Genomic DNA, 18,927 nt, shown 5'->3' with positions numbered 1-18,927 from the left:
CTCAGAGGTTTTGCTCAGTTGTTTGCTCCCCCGAATCAACTCCAGGCTGGAATGACTTTTTATTTCCCTTGGAAAGAGCCCCACTGCTTCCACAGGTGATTCCACCACACCACTTGAAAATCTACTAATTAACTATGAACAGTGATGGCATTGGATAATGATAGGATTAGTAGCTTTATTAGCCAGCCTCTCTTTCTATGTTTCTTGCTCCCCACATCTTTTCTCCAAGAGGCGTTATTATGTTTGACATGGGGGGGGAATGTCAGCCATATGATATTTTAAACCATCATTAATCAATCATAATTAATATAATTTACCCATTGCTGGAGTGAGATCAAAGCACATGAACCATCCTCAGCAGACCCATTGGTGCTTTGTCCCGCGCAATTAGTATGGCAGGAAAAGGAAGAGCTTGGAGGAAGGAATATTACTCCTTCAGATGCTTGTCCAGGTCAAGGGCAGATGAAAAAATGGAAACTGCTGAGTTTAGCATGTGCAGGGATTGATGGAGCATTATCTCAGAAATGCCTTTAAGCTACTGAGCACATGATTAGAGCCTGGGGAAGATCTTGGGGCAGCCTCCTATGTGGCCCTTCTTCAGTTGACCTTGCTCCACATTGGTGCTTCAGAGCACCTGATCCCCAGTTCGGCAAAATCCCTCTAAGCCAGAGAGAGGCTGGTATTGGCTCAAGAAGGGAGCAACAATAGGCACTGAAGGCACTCAGGAGAGCAAGACAAGAAAGAATCTGTCTTGACTTAAGGCTGGGCTACAGAAGAAGGCAGCTCCAACAGGAAAGCACTGGAGCCCCCTCCCCAGGTTTTCCTGGGATCCCCTTTCACTGACTGAAGGCAAAAACCAACACGGTGATGGGTGCAGGTGCGAGTGTGGAGGAAAAGCACTCTCGGGAGCTGGAAAAAAAGCTCAAGGAGGATGCCGATATGGATGCCAGGACAGTTAAGCTGTTGCTTCTTGGTAAGTAACTCCTCCAAAGAAAGTCACAGTGACCTTGTCCACACTGTGGCGGGCATTATCAAGGCGTTCTCCCTCCCCTTTCCTACATTGTCTCATTCGCTTGCGTGCCTGGGTTGAAGGAGATCAGTGCGCATTTCCTTCAGAATCAAAGCAGTCATAACCCAGAAGGTCTTCTGTCCCATCATCTGTATATGCAGAGTGGACAACAACATTAGGACGTTGTGCGAGGGCAAAGCTTTAATTCAAGCCCTATGAAGATTTATCTCCATGTATTTATTTATCAAATTTTAAAATCGCCCCTCTCCCTCACAGAGGGACTCTGGGTGGTGTACAGATAATATATCAAGCCATAAAAACATAGGCAGGGGGTTGGACTAAAAGGTCCCTTCCAGACCTATATTTCTATTCTATTCTAAACCCCAAGCAAGGCTGCAGAGCCTTGTTTTTAACATCTTTCCAGAAGGCCAGCAGAGTGGCCTTATGAGACAAACATAAGAGGAAAAGATACCTGCATTTTAGAGAAATGGGAACTTAAAAGAAATTTCTTCTAGGTGCATCCACTGAGACACAGATCATTCTGAGGGAAGCTTAAGGCATATCATATCAGCTCCTGTTGCATGTTGATGCTGATTTCCTTTGTCATTTGGGGGCTATACATTTAAATCTCCCTGGATCATTGCTGCTTCAAGACTTTTGCTGACGTAGCTCTGCTGGATCCTCTGCTTTAAATATAGAAGCTGTACCCTACTTTTGCACAGATGAAGGGAAGGATGGACTGAAGAACTGTTAAGGATGGTTACCTTCTCTTGTATTCTTGGCAAGGCTTACTAAGCTGACCGGGTTAGTTAGCTCAGCTTTCCCAAACCACATGTTCTGTAGATGTGTTCGGATTATATTTCCAAGAATTCCCAGGCAGCAGAGCTAAAGGAGTGTGCCAAATTAAAGCAGGATGAAATATCTAAAACAACTTTGGTCTACATTTACTATTAAGCAGCTTTAAAAAAAAAAAAAAAAGCTAACACTGCACTGTGTTACACATTCATACAAACAATTGCTGCAACTGAAATATAAGGAAAGGGCAGAAACACAATGGGCGTTGTGAAATGGTTCTTTGTCAGAGAAAAATGCATTTAAATATTACAGAAGTGCACGCTGTTATTGGCTCATTTCCATAACCTCCAAGAGAGCCATTGGTGTACTTTTTCAGCAACGTTGTTCCAGAATATTGATGGACATTTTCATTAGCAATACCAGCCAACCCACAAATTAGTGCAGCTGATGGACTTCCTTTTCCCACATTATTAAGGGAATTAAATGAAGAACTGGCCTGTGGGAACCGTTTTTCAGTCTTCCCTGGTCTGACTAGACCATTCAGATGTTAGGATTGCAATTCCAGACTGCCATAAGTATATGCCTTCTGCACAGTACAGGATAAGAGATAGCATGCCTCTGTTTTCCATCCTCAGCTGTGATGTTTTCATACCTTTGTAAGCTAGAGCTGCTCTTTTTCTATGAAGCATTGAGGATAAGCTGGTCTATGGCCCAGTTCTCATTATCTTATTATTTCTCCTGGAAAGGTGATCAAGGTTGACTTACAGCATCTTATCCTGACACCTTTGGTGGTGGTAATCCTGCACAGATCACTTGTTGCAATATAATGTGGAAAAGTCCTAAAGAGAAGTTCTTTAGAATTTAGAGGCAGACAGGAAGGAAGGAAGGAAGGAAGGAAGGAAAAGGAAAGGAAAGGAAAGGAAAGGAAAGGAAGGAAGGAAGGAAGGAAGGAAGGAAGGAAGGAAGGAAGGAAGGAAGGAAGGAAGGAAGGAAGGAAGGAAGGAAGGAAAGAAGGAAGGAAGGAAAGAAGGAAGGGCTTGAATTAGGTCATAAGGCCACTATGCCTTTAGTCCAAGCTAACACAGTAAGCTTTAAAAATATCATGTATGAAATATTTTTCTTTTGCTTTTTTTTTCTTTCTTTATCACATTGTACTTCCTAACAGAGCTGTCAAAGTTTGAAAATAAAAAGCAACTAAGAAAGTTTGATCAAACATGGAGCCAATAAGAAAGAGAGAATCTCTGTGCTAGGTCAAAGAGCATGTGAAGCTGACATCCATGTAGAATATTAGCTTGAAAGATTTGCACATAAGGCTGGTATGAAATGCACGGGTACAATAATTTATCTGAAAAAATGTCCAAGCTAGATTTAAGCCCTCTTCCCAAATGGAATTCTTATCATATTCTGTTCATTGCTGAAATAAGTCTGTAATAACCACCCAGTTAGTTACATTTGGCTGGGGAAATAGGAAAATAAATACACTAAATTGAATCTGAATCTTTCCACTTCCAATCCTGAATCTTAACCACCACGTCAAAATGGTTTAATCCTCACTGTAGTATTTAAAATTAATGAGTGATATGATAGTTGCGATTCAAGTTAAGGAGTAATTAGTAGAGTTAAAAGTCAGATGTGGACAAGTTGAGCTTGCTTAGTAGTTGAAAAAGCATTGAATTCTGTTGCAAAATGGTTGAATGTATAATGAAATTTGTATAAAACTGCTGCTGTTAAAAAAAAATATCAGAATAGAGTCTCCACAGATGGGAGCAGAATAAATAGAACATAGGGATTAAGAAGCAAAATAAGGTGCTGTTTTGGTTAAACAGGAGACAAGGTAAGACTTTAAAGATGTCTAAATGAAAAGGCCTTGTTTTTCTAAAGTGCAATGATGCAGAAATGAATTGTAAGTTAGGAGAGTGTAAAAGACATGCACAAAAAGAGGGGGGGGAATGGAAGCGTCAATCCAGTTAGCCACAAGACTATGGCAAAAAAACAGAAGTGACAAAAGGGAGTTTGGAAGTAGAACTGAGTGTGTTTTTCTCTCTCTGCAGCAAGAGGGGAGGGAAGGTTGAACAACAAAGAGCTTAACTGGAGAAAGTGGAAGGAGATAGCTACTTTCTTTTTTGCAGCAAAATATCTAGTAGAGATTCCTCTCCATATGGAAGAGACAGGAGAAACAACCTGGAAGCACAAAGGAGTGTCAGGCAGCAATTTGTGGCCAACATAGGACAAGGCTTTTCAACCAGTGGTACGGGTACCACCTGTGGTACATTGGCACCTGGCAGGTGGTACGCGACCATCCTAGAAAAGTGGTAGCGGGGGAGGGGAATGAGCTGAACCGGTGGCAGCACCGCACAAGCCTGAGCGAGAGATGGCTGGAGCTGCAGGGCTGTCAGGGCTCAGCGGAAGCGCCAAGATCAGCACCAGGCTCCAGCTGGAGCTCAGCGCTGATCCTGGCGCTTCTGCTGAGCTGAGAAGAAGCACCAATCAGCTGGAATGTTGCAGCATCTCCAGGGTCTTGTGATTTACATTCAGATGCTTGGCAACTGATTCATATTTATGACGGTCACAGTGTCCCAGGGTCATGTGAAGTGACCAAAACATGCTGCAACCACCCAGCAGATGGGGGGAATAAAAACCAAACACCCCCCACCCCACCCCCACTGCCAATTCTCAACAGAAATGCTCACAATAATGAAAACCTCGGACAGGAGGAAGAGTGCCACCAGGTGGGCAGGCAGGTGTCTTGCTCGGCTGTGGCTTGGGGGGCACTTTTTTCAGTGCTATTGTAACTTTGAACAGTCATTAAGCGAACTGTTGTAAGTCTAGGACTACCTGTACTTCATCACTTTTTTCCTTTTTTTTTTTTTTTTGGTCATCAAGTTTTTGACACCTTGCTAGGTGACTGGTGGTACTCAGATATTGTCATATCCTAAAAGTGGTACAATGGGTGAAAAGGTTGAAAAGCCCTGACATAGGAGAACCTGGTGGATGATGGATCACCAATAAGAGAAAAGACCCAGAGTACTGACCGAAAAAGATTGTGGTTTGAAGAACCAAATGCAGGCTAGATCAGAGGGTCGAGGATAGAAAAGTTACAGCCTGGAAGAAGAGATCAAGCTGCAGTGTGGGAGGGTTAGGAATGCTGCTACATGAGAATTTGCAGACTCAGCTGATGATTTAGGGTGTTCTGCATGAAAGGGAGAGTATATTTAATATATATTGTGCTTTTAATATTTGTACTTGACCATTAGAAATGCTACAGCAAGGGGACTAGCTTCAGAGCAACTTGAAGAAGGGAACAAATAAAATATATGTTTCTATATGTTTGTGTGTGTATGAGAGAGAGAGAGAAAGAGAGAGGGGGAGGGAGAGGGGGAGAGGGAGAGAGAGAGAAACCAACTGCCAATTCTAAACTCAAATCTCTATATATGACAAGCAGATCATGCTACGTTTGTTTGAAGTTCATATAGCTGTGTGATATTGTTTAATCTATTGTGGGCCTCTAGGTTTGATAAGATGTAAATGTATTATTGTTTACAACCAAAGTCTTCTAATCTTTCTTTAATTTCCTGGAGGGTTTTGGGAGGTAACTGATATTTCTCTCCCTATTCTTGGGCACCAGGTTCTTAAAACAAAGTGCAAAATTATTGAGGAGAGCCCACCAAGGATTTGTTGGGAAGAGCAATTTTTGCATTCTGAACAAATCTATGACTGTGGAGGTGCAGCAAATGGGATCTGATGTTAATTTGAATTTGGTGCCATATAGAAAGCATTGGGAACTGGGAACAAATACAGTTTAGTCACTTTTCAATTTTTGTTCCATAGGAGCTGGAGAATCGGGGAAAAGCACCATAGTCAAGCAAATGAAGTAAGTCTTCTTCCAACAATGTCAGTTTTTCCAAAAACATTACCTATCCTTGCTCTGTGAATATTCCTTTATATACTTTGTGTTTCAGGAAATTAAAAACGTACCAATATCCCAACAGCCACCTTATTCTCATTTATTCTATGTCTATCCAGTAAGTTGCAACATTTAACTGAGTTTGACTGTTCTTTAAAATCAAAGTATGATCAAGATAGATGAATACTTAGATGGAATACCACCTAGGGGTATAGGCTACATTAGAAAATAAGTGCTATAAAAAACTGTACATGATGTGTACGTGTAGTCATCCATCATTTACCATGATTTAAATAAGTATTTTTCACATACTATATTTTTAGGTGCATATATAAAAAGTGTTGGGTATGCAATCAAGAAACATTTGTCAAAGAGGTAATTCAAGAGATTCATACACAACATAAAGCCACCTTGCAATTGGCAGGTTTGGGGTCTACTGTGTTATGTAAACCCATCCCAATGAAGTACCATGGTTTATATAGGACAAAAGAGGGTATTGCATCTTCTGTTAAGGAAAGGGCAGACAAATCCCATGTACTAACATTTAGATTTAGCATTATTTGTGAATTAGATTTCAAAGTATCTGGTGAAATTCCTTTCTTGAGAATATTGAAAACTTCCTTGATAACAGAAAAAAGAAATCCAGAGGTAGTTATAATAAAAAAAATGCAAGGGAAAATGAACGAGAAGCTGGGTCTCTCCATAACAAGTAACTTGTCCGAGGAAAAAGAGACAGTTGCATTTTGTTCAGAGTTCCTTAGATATACTTAGTGCAGTGCTTTTCAACCTTGGCAAATTTGAGATGTGTGGACTTCAACTTCCAGAATTCCCCAGCCAGCATCTAATGTTCCTGAGAACTTCTGGATTGATTTTCTGTTCTTATCTTCCATAGAATTATCCATAAAGATGGTTACTCTTTAGAGGAGTGCTTGGAATTCATCTGCATTATCTACAGCAACACCCTGCAGTCCATGCTATCCATAGTGAGGGCAATGGGCATCTTGAACATCCAGTATGGAGACCCAGCCAGGCAGGTTGGTCACTGAGGAATGGTTATGTTCATATCTGGTTGTTCTTTAGGCTTTTATTTATTTATTTATCAAACTTATATGGCTGCCCATCTCACCAGAAGTGACTCTAGTCACAATAAATATATCAAAAACGATCATTATAAAAGTATAAAACAATCATTAAAAGTTAAAGCATTATTAAAAATTAAATAATTTGGTATCTTGTCACTCTCTTCCACAACAAAAATGGCTGATAAAAAATAAAAGAAAATGGACATTGGACAATGGGTGATGGACATAATGTGATTTGGAGAATTGGGATTATACAGGCTTCCAGAGAAATTAATTCCAAAGATAACAAAAAAAGATATCGGTCAGAGAAACTTAAAGTAATCATTTTTGCCCAGACTACTCTTTTCAGCGAAGGAAAAAGTGAAGGACTCTCCCTCCCTCCCTCCTTCCCTCCTCCTTCCCTCCTTCCCTCCCTCCCTCCTTCAGGAATGTCTCATTGATTGAGCTTCAGACAGGAAGGCGGTGCAGAGAGTGGTGAGGATGGCAGAAAAGATTATTGGCAGTTCCCTCCCTTCCATCCAGGACATAGCACATAAGCATTGCTTGAGCAAGGTCCGCAGGATTGTCTGGGACACTCTCTCACACATCCTCTTCACAACCTGTTTTCCTTGTTACCTTCTGGGAGGAGGCTTTGTGGTATCCATAGCAGAACATCCAGATTCAATCACAGTTTTGTTTCATAGAGTATTAACCTTGTGAACTCTAAAGCTTCCTCCTTCCGTTATGTATTCAAGATGGACAGTGATTAATATTTATATGTTATTTAAATGTAAGGGTGTAGGTCTATACATATGTTGTATATAGTATGTTTAAATGTGTGTTATGTATGTGTACACTTTGAGAGCAAGCAACTAAATTTCATTTTTAATGTGTGCCATTGTGCCCACAGTAAATAAAGACAATAAAGGTTATCTGTCTGTCTGTCTGTCTGTCTGTCTGTCTGTCTGTCTGTCTATCTATATATCTATATATCTTCTGTCTCAATTGTAGGATGATTCCCGCATGTTGGTGCACTTAGCAGATACTATTGAAGAAGGCACCATGCCTAAGGAGATGTCTGACATCATTGAGCGACTCTGGAAAGATACGGGCATCCAGGCCTGCTTCGATAGAGCCTCAGAGTTCCAGCTGAATGACTCGGCTGGCTAGTAGGACATCTTTACTTAGAAACTTTGAAATGGAGAACATGGCTTGGATCTGGAGATTGTTACGAGTGTGCAGGATGATTCCCAGCATGGCTTAGTTATAATGGCAGAGACAGGATATAGATGGAGGCATTTTATACAGGCCTGATGCTTGTTTGGGCCCTTTCCTAAGCAGCTGAATTCCTATATTTCTGCCTCAGATGGAAAGAGAAAGATTGTTCCCACATTCCAGGCAGATGCAATGGCATAGAGAGTCAGAGGAGAGTGGTTTTATGACCAAAGTGGCAACTTTCAACCATTGCGGTAGGCAATGTGTACCATCCACTTCCTTCTAGGAATTCCTCTAAGGCTTAGAGGGGACCTTAGCTGGATCACTTCTCTGAGTGGGTGTGAGGGGAAGAGAAATGCTCTCTGGGATTCTCTGGCCTCCTTGCCAAGGGTGATCCTGCTTGAATATTCTACCTCCAAATTCTGTTTCTCTCAAAGCCCACTTTCCTTCAAGAAAAAAGGGGGCCAGATATTTCAAAATTCCACAGCTTGCCTAATACCTTAAAGAACTGAAGCTGAAAGATCCAGGGTTCTTCTGTATTAATTACATTACGGAACTATATTTCTATGTTTGCAGTTACCTGAACGCCTTGGCACGGCTGGTAACTCCTGGATACGTTCCCACAGAGCAGGATGTTCTCCGCTCTAGAGTTAAGACCACCGGGATCATTGAAACCCAGTTTTCCTTCAAGGATCTCCACTTCAGGTATCGTATGTCCTATAAGCAGCGATTCCCCCAACAAGCAAATCGTCATCTGAGTCTAATGGCCTTACTTTCAATAGGTCAGAAAATAGTTTTTAAGATTTTGAATGTTCAAAATTGTTCACTGGAGAAGAAGATAAAGGATAAGTGCATATGGATATATGTGATTAGGTTTGTATGTGTCATGGCTGGTTAGGAGCTGTAAAACCTCTCCTGGTCACCATTTCTAATGGTGTATGAGATGAATCAGAAATTCTGTTTTGTGATGTTAGGATGCAAGAAAGTCTTTGCTAAAGGCTTCTACAATAAAGAGAAATGGTTGATATAATTCATCCCATGGAGACTCCCCAACATTGTTGGGGAGTCTCCATGGGGATAAGATCTCCTTGAACTCCAGAAGAAAAGGTGGAACATAAATTTTCATCTTTAACATAAGAAAAAAAGTAGCAATTTAAAAACTGGAATGAATGTATCTTCTCAGAGCATAGTACAGTGATGGCAAACCTTTTAGAGACCGAGTGCCCCAAAACCACCCCCCTGCCCTCCCGCAGGGCCACCCGCTGCCTCCACGGCCTGCCGCAGATCGCCCAGGCATCCCAGCAGTTCCATGGTGGCCACACCCTCTGCCTGCGCCCTGCAGCATCATCTGCGCATGACGAGGTGCGAGGGCGGAGTCTTGTCCCCGCTGCCTGGCTGCCATGTCTTTGGCTGCACTGCTCCGCATGGGCCAAGCCTGGGGGTGACTCTCCTCCGGGGGGCTGCTGATGAGGAGGGGGCCGTGGGAGGGAGGCTGGGGCGACGCTGTGCATGCCCACAGAGAGGGCTCTGAGTGCTGCCTCTGGCACGCCTGCCGTAGGTTCGCCACCACTGGCATAGTATCTGAAATTCAGATCATATACATTTATCTTTCACAGTGAGCCTTGAAAACCGAAATAAACATTGAAGACTAGAAGTAATCCAATAATCTAGAACAGCTAATGAACAGAAAACAGGAGGAGGAGGAGGAGGAGGAGGAGGAGGAGGATGGGAAACTGATCATATCTGCTTTGTTTGAAATACTTTATATGCACTTATCCAGGAGTATGAAAGATTAGCAGTTTAATAAAGCCACTCTTTTTATTTTTGTGAGGATGCGCTGCCCCCTACTGATACATGGTTGGAATAACCAAATTTCCATCTGCATAAAGAGATTTTTAAAGGCATTTTATTATTTTCTTCAATAATAGCCCTTCTTTTCTTGTAAGTACACCTCGATGGAGCTTTTCCTAATGACCCTTTCCCCCCATATGTGCAGCTTATATCTCCATATTTTTCTATTTCAATTAAATTGATAAGATTTCTTTTAAGATGTTATTAAAAAAGAAAGATACTTTTGCAATTTTGCAGTTCATCCCAGGCTGTAGCTGAAAGGAAAATACACTTGAATTACTGTGAAAAAGGGTAGCCAAAGATCTTGCAGGTTTGTTAAAATCTAGCCTTTGATCTTTTTCTTGGCTGTCAGAGTTGACAGTGAAATATGCAAAGTTGTTCCAATGAAAAAATTCCTTGCCACTTAAAGATTCTTCAGCCCTGTCAGTCTTGGTCCACAGTTCCCAACTTTCCAACATCCCCTAACCCTAACTTCCTTCCTGCCTGCCTGCATGAATATCTTCTGCCTCTAGATTCTATATGAGAGTTGGTTCCCTTTTCCCTTGTTTCTACTTCATCTTCCTGGGCTCACCATATGCTTAACCCACTAGTGGTTCTGGAAGCATACCAGCTCAGTGACTGGGATAAAAGTCACCATTTCAGGGAGGCTTGCTCCAGGAAGTGCCTGAAATCTCCACGAGTCCTTATGTAAGGAGAGTCCTAGCATCTTCAGCCATTTCTCCATTAGGTAGACATGTAATGGGATTGACTAAATGAAATTAACCCAGTATTTCTCAGCCTTGGCAACTTTAAGATGGTGGACTTCAACTCCCAGCATAGGAATTCTGGGAGTTGAAGTCCACCCGTCTTAAAGTTGTCAAGGTTGAGAAACACTGGGTGTTAACTCCATGCCTGCATTTATTTTTGGATTAAATGTAAATATCAGGATAGATTCCATAAGCCTGTGAATCTTTTTTTTTTTGGTGTTCCTATAATACAGTATCTTCCTACAGTTAGCTTAGTTTTAGAAGTATGATTGATACACTCAAAGTACTTTTTATATCCTGGGCCGTTTTTTCAAATTATTGCTTACTCTGCCCCACATCTTTATTCTCTCATCATTTTTCAACCCCCTTTACCTATTATTCCTTCAAATTATTTCTTAATTAGTTTTCTACAGTTCCTTCAGTCGGCTTGCTTTTTCACATCTGTCCTTGAGGGAGCCTGCCTGATTTTCTTAATTAAATGATAGGACTTATTTTCTCTCCAAAACTATTGTTGGCCCTGCAGCTTTAAATCCTGCCAGACAGATAATTTTGCTTCCTCTCTGAAAAGATAAACTTTAAGCATTCTGATGTAATTCTTTCCTGAATAGCAGGAATAGCTCTGAAGTGGGAGAGCCACTTCATCACGAGAAGTGCAGTAAAGTATTAACAAGTCACAATTCTGGTTCTGTCCATTTCTGTTTGGTCCATTCCTCTTCTGCCAATATTGTCTGTTTCTGTGCTGGATGCAAATTTGTGTTTGAAACATCAGTGCAAGAAAAGAAATGCACTTTTGTGTGCATTCTTCCTAACATAACTCTGAAGACGTTTCCAGAATACGTTTGTGAAATATTTTCCTTAATATGGATACTTGGGTATGCATAGCTTTGAACTCTGAACTGATTTTTTTTTTAAAAAAAAAAAGAAATTGAGGTTTCTATTATGTAAGGCTATTCTATTTCAAATATTCAAAATAGTTACATGTACTCCTCAACTTATGACTGTAATGGAGCCTGGTAATTTCCATGTTAAGCCATGACAGGCATAAGTTGAGGCACCTACATGACTGACCCGATTTTAAATTTTTGGGGAGGTCATTATATCAATGCTGCGGTCATAACGTGAATGCCACTGTGGTCATAAAGCAAATGCCACAGTTGTTAAGCAAATACGCTCATTTCTATGGGTGGTTTTTTTGCCAGAAACTGGCAAAAAAGATCGAGAGCAAACTGGGGGGGGAAAGCCATAAATTGAGGTCACATGACTGCAACCATCAATAAAGGTGAGCAGGATGCCAAATGCCCAAAATGCAGTCATGTGACTGTGACTCTGTGTGTGTGTGTGTGTGTGTGTGTGTGTTTGTGTGAGTGAGTGAGTGAATGACCATTGGAACTCCAGAACTGGATCATAAGGAGCTTTGGAGAGGGGTGGAGTCCATTATAACTTTGAACAATCGCTAAATAACCAATCATTAAGTGAGAACTTAATTGTGTATTTGTGTAATTGTGTATTGTGAATGAAATAAAAATATGAAATTAAACATTTCTTTTTAAATTCTTGATCACCCCAATTCCTCAACTTCCTGGCAGGATGTTTGATGTTGGAGGCCAGCGCTCGGAACGCAAGAAGTGGATCCATTGCTTTGAAGGGGTCACCTGCATCATCTTCATTGCTGCTCTCAGCGCCTATGATATGGTCCTGGTGGAAGATGACGAAGTGGTAAGGAGCATCCAAAGTTATCTTCCAACTCTTCTGATTATAGCAAATGAAAGATATTACATATTTTTTCAACCAAGATTTAAAAGGGGCAGTTTTCTGTTCTTGGGATGGAGAACATACTTCTGAAAAGGAAATTGCTGTAATCTGAAGGTACATTTCACAAGTTTCATATCATTCTATGAGTTGTAGATAATGGAGGAGGACTATACATAACTCTGCTAAAATAAAAATCATAGGGATCACCCCATGATTGTGGCAGACACACACACACACACACACACACAATTCATTTGCTTTTCTACTCCCTTAGGAATCCCACCATAAGCAGCAAGGAAATTATCTTTAATTTAGGAACGTTTTGTCAGATTCACCCCAGAATAAAATGTCTGTTCCTGATAACAGTTTTGGGGAAGAGTTGTTTGTCTTGTGTGCACATCTTTAGCTACTGAAATGTAGCTGAACTGAATAAAAAGAACAAAAAGGGCCCTGGGCGTCTGTTTCTTGTTTCAGAATCGCATGCATGAGAGCTTGCACCTCTTCAACAGCATCTGCAATCACCGATACTTTGCCACTACTTCCATTGTTCTTTTTCTCAATAAGAAAGACGTTTTCATGGAAAAGATCAAGAAGGCCCACCTCAGCATGTGCTTCCCCGATTATGAAGGTGAGTTCCAGTCAGCAGCATGCATGTTTGTGTGGAGCTACTTGAAAGCAGAGTATTACAGTCAATTGTACAGTGACGTAGGAACATACAAACGTCATACCAGGTAGCCCGGAAAGTAACAAAAAACAGTATATAGGTCAGCAGGCCAAAACCCAAATGCCTAAAGAATGGCATCTGGTTTTGGCAGTCTATAAAATTATTATTAAGATTCCAAAGAGAAAGTAGTAGACGCTTAGATCTGCTCTGCTGAATTAATCTTCTTCAGATGTCTGGATCATAATTTCCATTGGTTTGCAGAGCAACAGCTGTGCTGGCAGGGACTGATGGAAGTTGTAGTACAACACATCTGGTTGATGCCAATTTAGGGAAGGCTGATTTAGATCAAGCCAGACAGGAAATTATCATGTTCCACTACCAGGAAAGAAATCAGCAATAAAAATGAACTTTAATATCATCAACCATGGTCTCATTCTTCCATCTTTGTCTGCACGTTCCACCTGTGGAGGAGAAAATAACTACTCTTAATGTACTCCAAGAAGATCTCCAAGGTCCCTTCTGTTATTCTTTTATATGGTCAGCATTATACTGGGCCTAAATCAGTGAGAATTTGTAGAAACCATTCCCCTCTTCTATTTACACCTACCCTTGTTATTTTGTTGACTTTCTATACAAAGATGTACTTGCTGGGATGGGTGTAGTTGAAATTTGACAACCATATAAACTACAGGGGGTTAATTTTGTTCATGCCATCCAAAGGTACAAGTAATGAAAATCTTTGCATTTGATTTCTTGGTCTTACTACTACACAACTTTGGGTGGAAAAAGCAAGTTATCTTTCATTTCCCTTGCTTCGTCCACATGATCATGAGGAGAGGACATTACTTTGTTACAAGACATTTGTTTTGAAAAATAAACACTAGAGGGCATCAGTCCCCTGTGAAATATGGCATACTTTTCTGCCACGTAAGCCAGAATTTATTATCGGCTGTTTCTTCAAGGAATACATGTGTGCTGTATTTGTGGTTTTACACTGTAAATTTAACCACCTTTGAGAATAGGACCCATGTTATTGTTGCAGAGATGCTTTTCTTCTCAGTTGTTCCAATACTGGAAGAAAATAGAACATAATGGGAAGTGCAAAGTTAATAAGAGTGTTGGGCAATTCACCCAACAAAACTTCTCAAGAAGTGTTGGGAGGCTTTTCAATGACTGAAAGGGCAACAGAAGCCCCATATGTTTAGTCAGGTCAGTCATACTTCCAGAATACCTGCTCTTCAAGCATTCAGAAATGAAGTTTCTTTCAACATTTAAATAACAAGAAAAAAGTCAAGTAAACAGTTGGTCCACAAAAGAGAGAAGATGGCAAGGAAGTAAGAGGCAGTAGAGAGAAAGCAGAGCTGCTTAACTCAGTCTTTGCATCACACAAAAAAAACTATCAAAAACATAACTGTAAAAGACAGACTAGACATAAAAAATTAAAATAAAAGAAAATGGTAAGAGAACACCTGTCTGATCTTCATAAATATAAATCACCGGGATCTGACAGTTTACATCCCAGAGTTCTGAAGAAGCTGGCAGATGTTATCTCAGAACCATTGTACCATATCTTTAAAAAATCCTGGCCCATCGGGGAACTACCAGAGGATTGGAAAAAAGCTGATGTTGTTCCCATCTTCAAAAAGGAAAAAAAAAAAACAGACTCAGGAAACGACAGACCAATCAGCCCAGCATAAATACCTGGGAAGATATTGATTATAACTAGAAGCCAGCATGGGTTTGTTAAAAACAGATCATGCCAAACCAATCTTATTTCATTATTTCACAAAGTGACTAAATTAGTAGACCAGCAAAATGCTGTGGGCATATTATACTTAGATTTCAGTAAGGCATTCGACAAAGTAGACCACAGCCTATTTCTTGGTAAGCTAGAAAAATGTGGGATAGACAGCATCACAACCAGATGGATTTGTAACTGGCTGACAAACCATATTCAATGAGTAGTCCTTAATGGTACTATATCTATATGGAGGGAAGTAAGCAGTGGGGTACCACAAGGTTCTGTCTTAGGCCCAGTACTCTTCAATATCTTCATAAATGACTTAGATGAGGGAATAGAAGGGAAACTCATCAAATTTTCAGATGATACTAAGCTGGCAGGAATAGCCAAAAACCCAGAAGACAAGCTCAGGATACAAAAAGATCTTGACAGATTTGAACAATGGGCCCTATCCATTATGAAATTTAATATGGAGAAAAGCAAGGTTTTACACCTAGGCAGGAAAAACCAAGGGTACAAGTACAGATTAGGCAAAACCTGGCTCAAAAATAATAACTGTGAGAGGGACCTTGAAGTCCTAGTGGACCATCACTTGCAGTGGGCAAGAGCCACCAAAAAAGCTAATATAATCCTTGGTTGTATAAACAGAGGCACAGATTTAAAATCACATGAAGTATTAGTACTGCTTTATAAATCCTTAGTAAGGCCACACCTGGAATACTGCATCCGGTTTTGGTCAAAAAAGATGTTGAGACTTTGGGGGGGGGGGAGTGCAAAGAAGAGCAACTAAGATGATTAAAGGCCTGGAGACAAAAACATATGAAGAATGGTTGTAGGAATTGGGGATGGCAAGTCTAGAGAAAAGAAGGATTAGGGGTGACATGATAGCAGTATTCCAGTATTGGAGGGGCTGCCACAATGAAGAAGGGATCAACTTATTTTCCAAAGCACCATAAGGCAAGATAAGAAACAATGGATGGAAACTAATCAAGGAGAGAAGCAACCTGGAATAAAGGAGAAACTTCCTAACAATAAGAACAATTAACCAGTGGAACAGCTTGCCTTCAAACATTGTGGGTGCTTCATCACTGGAGGTTTTTAAGAAAAGACTGGGCAGCCATTTTCTGAAATGGTATAGGGTCTCCTGCTAGAGCAAGAGGTTGGACTAGAAGACCTCCAAAGCAGTGGTGGGATTCGAATATGTGAACAACTGATTCTCTGTGTGGATGCCGCTTCCGGAAGTCCATTCTGGGCCTGGGCAACAAAAAATTAGCTATCGGTTCTGCTGAACTGGTGTGAACTGGCTGAATCCCATCACTGCTCTAAAGTCCCTTCCAGCTCTATTCTGATTGATTGAAGTGATGTAGGTGGGTGACGTTCAGTAAAACAGGGAAGACTTGATGATCAAGGGTATTCACTGGAAGGAAAGCTTAGTACAATGCAGCTGATCATTGAACAATGAATGTCAAACTGTTATTAACAATTGCAGTGTTCAATGATTCTGCTTAGTACAGATTGGAATCATGTCCTTAAATGTGAAGCTTTGTTTCATTCTGGACAAATGAATAATATTCTGAGCTAAGAGGGTTTGTGTTACTCTATAGGTGAAGCTATTACTTTATCACCACTCATCTCTCTGCAGGGTCCAATACGTATGAAGATGCAGGTGCCTATATCAAAATCCAGTTCCTGGAACTGAATATGAGAAGGGATGTGAAGGAAATCTACTCACATATGACCTGTGCCACTGACACAGAAAACGTCAAGTTTGTCTTTGATGCTGTCACTGACATCATTATCAAGGAAAATCTGAAGGATTGTGGCCTCTTCTGATTGCAAGTGTTCGTTTTTCCTAACTTGGTTGGCTATGGCTAGGCAGGATCAGACGGGTGGATAGGAAAGGCGAGGCGAGGAGGACCTACCTTGAATAAAATCCAGTTCATTGAAGCAATATATATATATATATATATTGCCTTATCAGATATAGTCTAATGGCAAGTTGCAATAAGGGCTCTTCCAGTTTATTTGGGAGAAACAAAAAAGATTAATTTCCCAGTTCTTGGAAATATATATTCCAGCTATTATTCTCTTCATGCAGCAGTAATGTATTGAGTGATTTTTTGGAACCTGGAAAGCCTGTTCCTTTCTATTTTAAATTCAAAATACAGTAGTTAGATGACAACTATCTAGCTTAGGCATCTCATGTTTAAAAAGAAAACAAGGAAACTCTTGTCAATGAAAATTAGCAATTTGCCACTGAATTTCAATGGTGAAATCTTGAGTCAGTGGGGGATTATTAAAACCGCAATGAAAAATTATAGACCTCTGTGATTAGAGTAAAATAAATTATTGGCACTGAGGGATTTCCAGTAGTGAGGGCCTGCAGTCAGAGGGTTTGTAGCTTATTCAGAATGTTTCCACAGAAATGTATGACTTCTAGTTCTGCTTGTGGTCTTCTTCAAGTCATTGTATGAACGATGTCAAGCAGATTCAGAATTAAATGCCTTGATCCAGCTGACCACCTCTGATGTTCACAGAAGGTGGTATGACTGAAAGAATACAACACGTGAAGCCAAAATGAAGCCAGATACTGAAGGACCTCAGTCCTCCTATGTAATACACTCTTTCTACAGACACTCCTGTTCATCTGTCAAGCTCAGGGGAAATCACGAGATTCAGGCAGTTCAAATGAGTGTAAAGATTAATTGCAAGCTTAAGTTCTCTATAGGAATCTGAACTACTAACGGTCGAGGGAAATTAGTGGGAGTTAAGCAACAAATTCAAGGTGGGCTGGGCTTAAGATTTCATGACTGATGACAGCATTTGACCCCCTCCCTCGGGCTCAGCCTGATCATCTCCTACACCATCTTGATTAAAATCAGCTCTGCCAATTCAGCTAAGTAAAAGGGCAATAATTCCTATATTGCAGTTATTTTTCCTGCAAATTGGTGTTGTCTGGAATAATTATTCAGACTCAAGAAAATAGTTGTGCCATCCTAGGAGCTGGGCTACAGAATTCATGTGTAGCTTACCAGCCTTTTTTAAAAAAAAAAAAAAACTTAGAAAAATCTGCTACTAGATGTTCCCCAATTATGGTATGCTTGCATTTTGACATTTCTTCATTACTTTCATTTTCAGCAGGAAAAACAGGCCAGCAAATTCTTTCTTCCAGTATCTGAGCCACAGCTGTGCCTCTAAGGCTGTTAGCATGTGTGGCCTTGCCTCAATTATGAACCTGCTTGCTGATATTGGCTAATTCTGCTAATGTCTTTTTCCTTGTTCAAGCTTGATTTTTCGTTAATGACACCATTTTCTCTGAATGATGGAAACATTGCTATTATCAAAACTATGCATTATGTTTTGGACAGCAAAGGATAGCCCTGCTGTTGGAATAATTATAACATTTGCACAAAGTGTAATTGTAACAGTTATTCTGCAAATAACATTTTTCTTCTAGTTTTGCACACTTGGGAGCTTCTATGGACAAGCTTGTCAATGTGTTCACAACAGAAAGGGGCAGTAATGAGACCAGACCTGGGAGTCAGAAGATGAAGATCAAATAGAAGCCTGCTCAAATATGGTGATGGTCATCCCCAACACACACCATGGCAACCAAGGAGGAGGTGGAGTCTGGCTATTTGGGATCCACGGTAATGGGTCACTCTTCTCCTCCTACAAGTTCTAAGATTTATGATAACTTCCACTTGTTAGTCATGAATTTGACCCTTTGGGTAAACTTCATCTTGGAAGATATTAGTCAAGTCACTTGATATTATTTGCTACCAGCAAACTCATCTGTGGTCCTAATTTTCTTTTTGCTGTACTGTAATAGGTCCTCTATTACGTAGTGCAAATTGAATGCAGAAAACAAGTAAAAATGACTGTTTACATTGTGAACATTATGAAAAATATGTACAAACAACTAGGACCAAGCTACAAATGTTATATATGGCTTATATGTGTTATACTCAAATAATGTCATAGATAATACTGTACGCATTCAGCATACTATTTCAAACATTTCTGTATCAGTACGTATATTTCACTTTGGGTATTACAGCTGTTTAATATAGATTGTAATACTTGCAACATCCAACAAAATGTGGATGATAAGCATATTGCTGAAAAATGCATATTTGATTTTTTCCCCATCTTCCATAACATCTGATAAAATGTATTATTACAACAT

General features: G+C 40.3%; 1 protein-coding gene across 1 annotated transcript; it reads left to right on the top strand.

The window, feature by feature from the left end:
• Positions 1-867: 867 nt before the first annotated feature.
• GNAT1 (G protein subunit alpha transducin 1) lies at positions 868-16,571 on the top strand. Its single transcript, XM_015824755.1, has 8 exons — positions 868-973; positions 5,633-5,675; positions 6,601-6,742; positions 7,781-7,938; positions 8,561-8,689; positions 12,168-12,297; positions 12,808-12,961; positions 16,381-16,571. Exons 1-8 carry the CDS (start codon positions 868-870, stop codon positions 16,569-16,571), a joined length of 1,053 nt encoding a protein of 350 aa, XP_015680241.1.
• The last annotated feature ends 2,356 nt before the right edge of the window (positions 16,572-18,927 follow it).

The sequence above is a fragment of the Protobothrops mucrosquamatus genome, unplaced genomic scaffold (genome assembly GCF_001527695.2).
Source record: "Protobothrops mucrosquamatus isolate PMUCROS unplaced genomic scaffold, P.Mucros_1.0 scaffold2341, whole genome shotgun sequence".
NCBI lineage: Eukaryota > Metazoa > Chordata > Lepidosauria > Squamata > Viperidae > Protobothrops > Protobothrops mucrosquamatus.
Note: the sequence above shows the minus strand (reverse complement) of the source record. Positions and strands in the feature narration are given on the sequence as shown.

Bases quoted from the DNA above. Each gene is read 5' to 3' on its own strand.
- GNAT1 (XM_015824755.1), top strand. From the start codon at position 868: ATGGGTGCAGGTGCGAGTGTGGAGGAAAAGCACTCTCGGGAGCTGGAA. The intron at 7,939-8,560 runs GTAGGACATCTT...CTATGTTTGCAG, and splicing joins CTGAATGACTCGGCTGGCTA to TTACCTGAACGCCTTGGCAC. The intron at 12,298-12,807 runs GTAAGGAGCATC...TTCTTGTTTCAG, and splicing joins TGGTGGAAGATGACGAAGTG to AATCGCATGCATGAGAGCTT.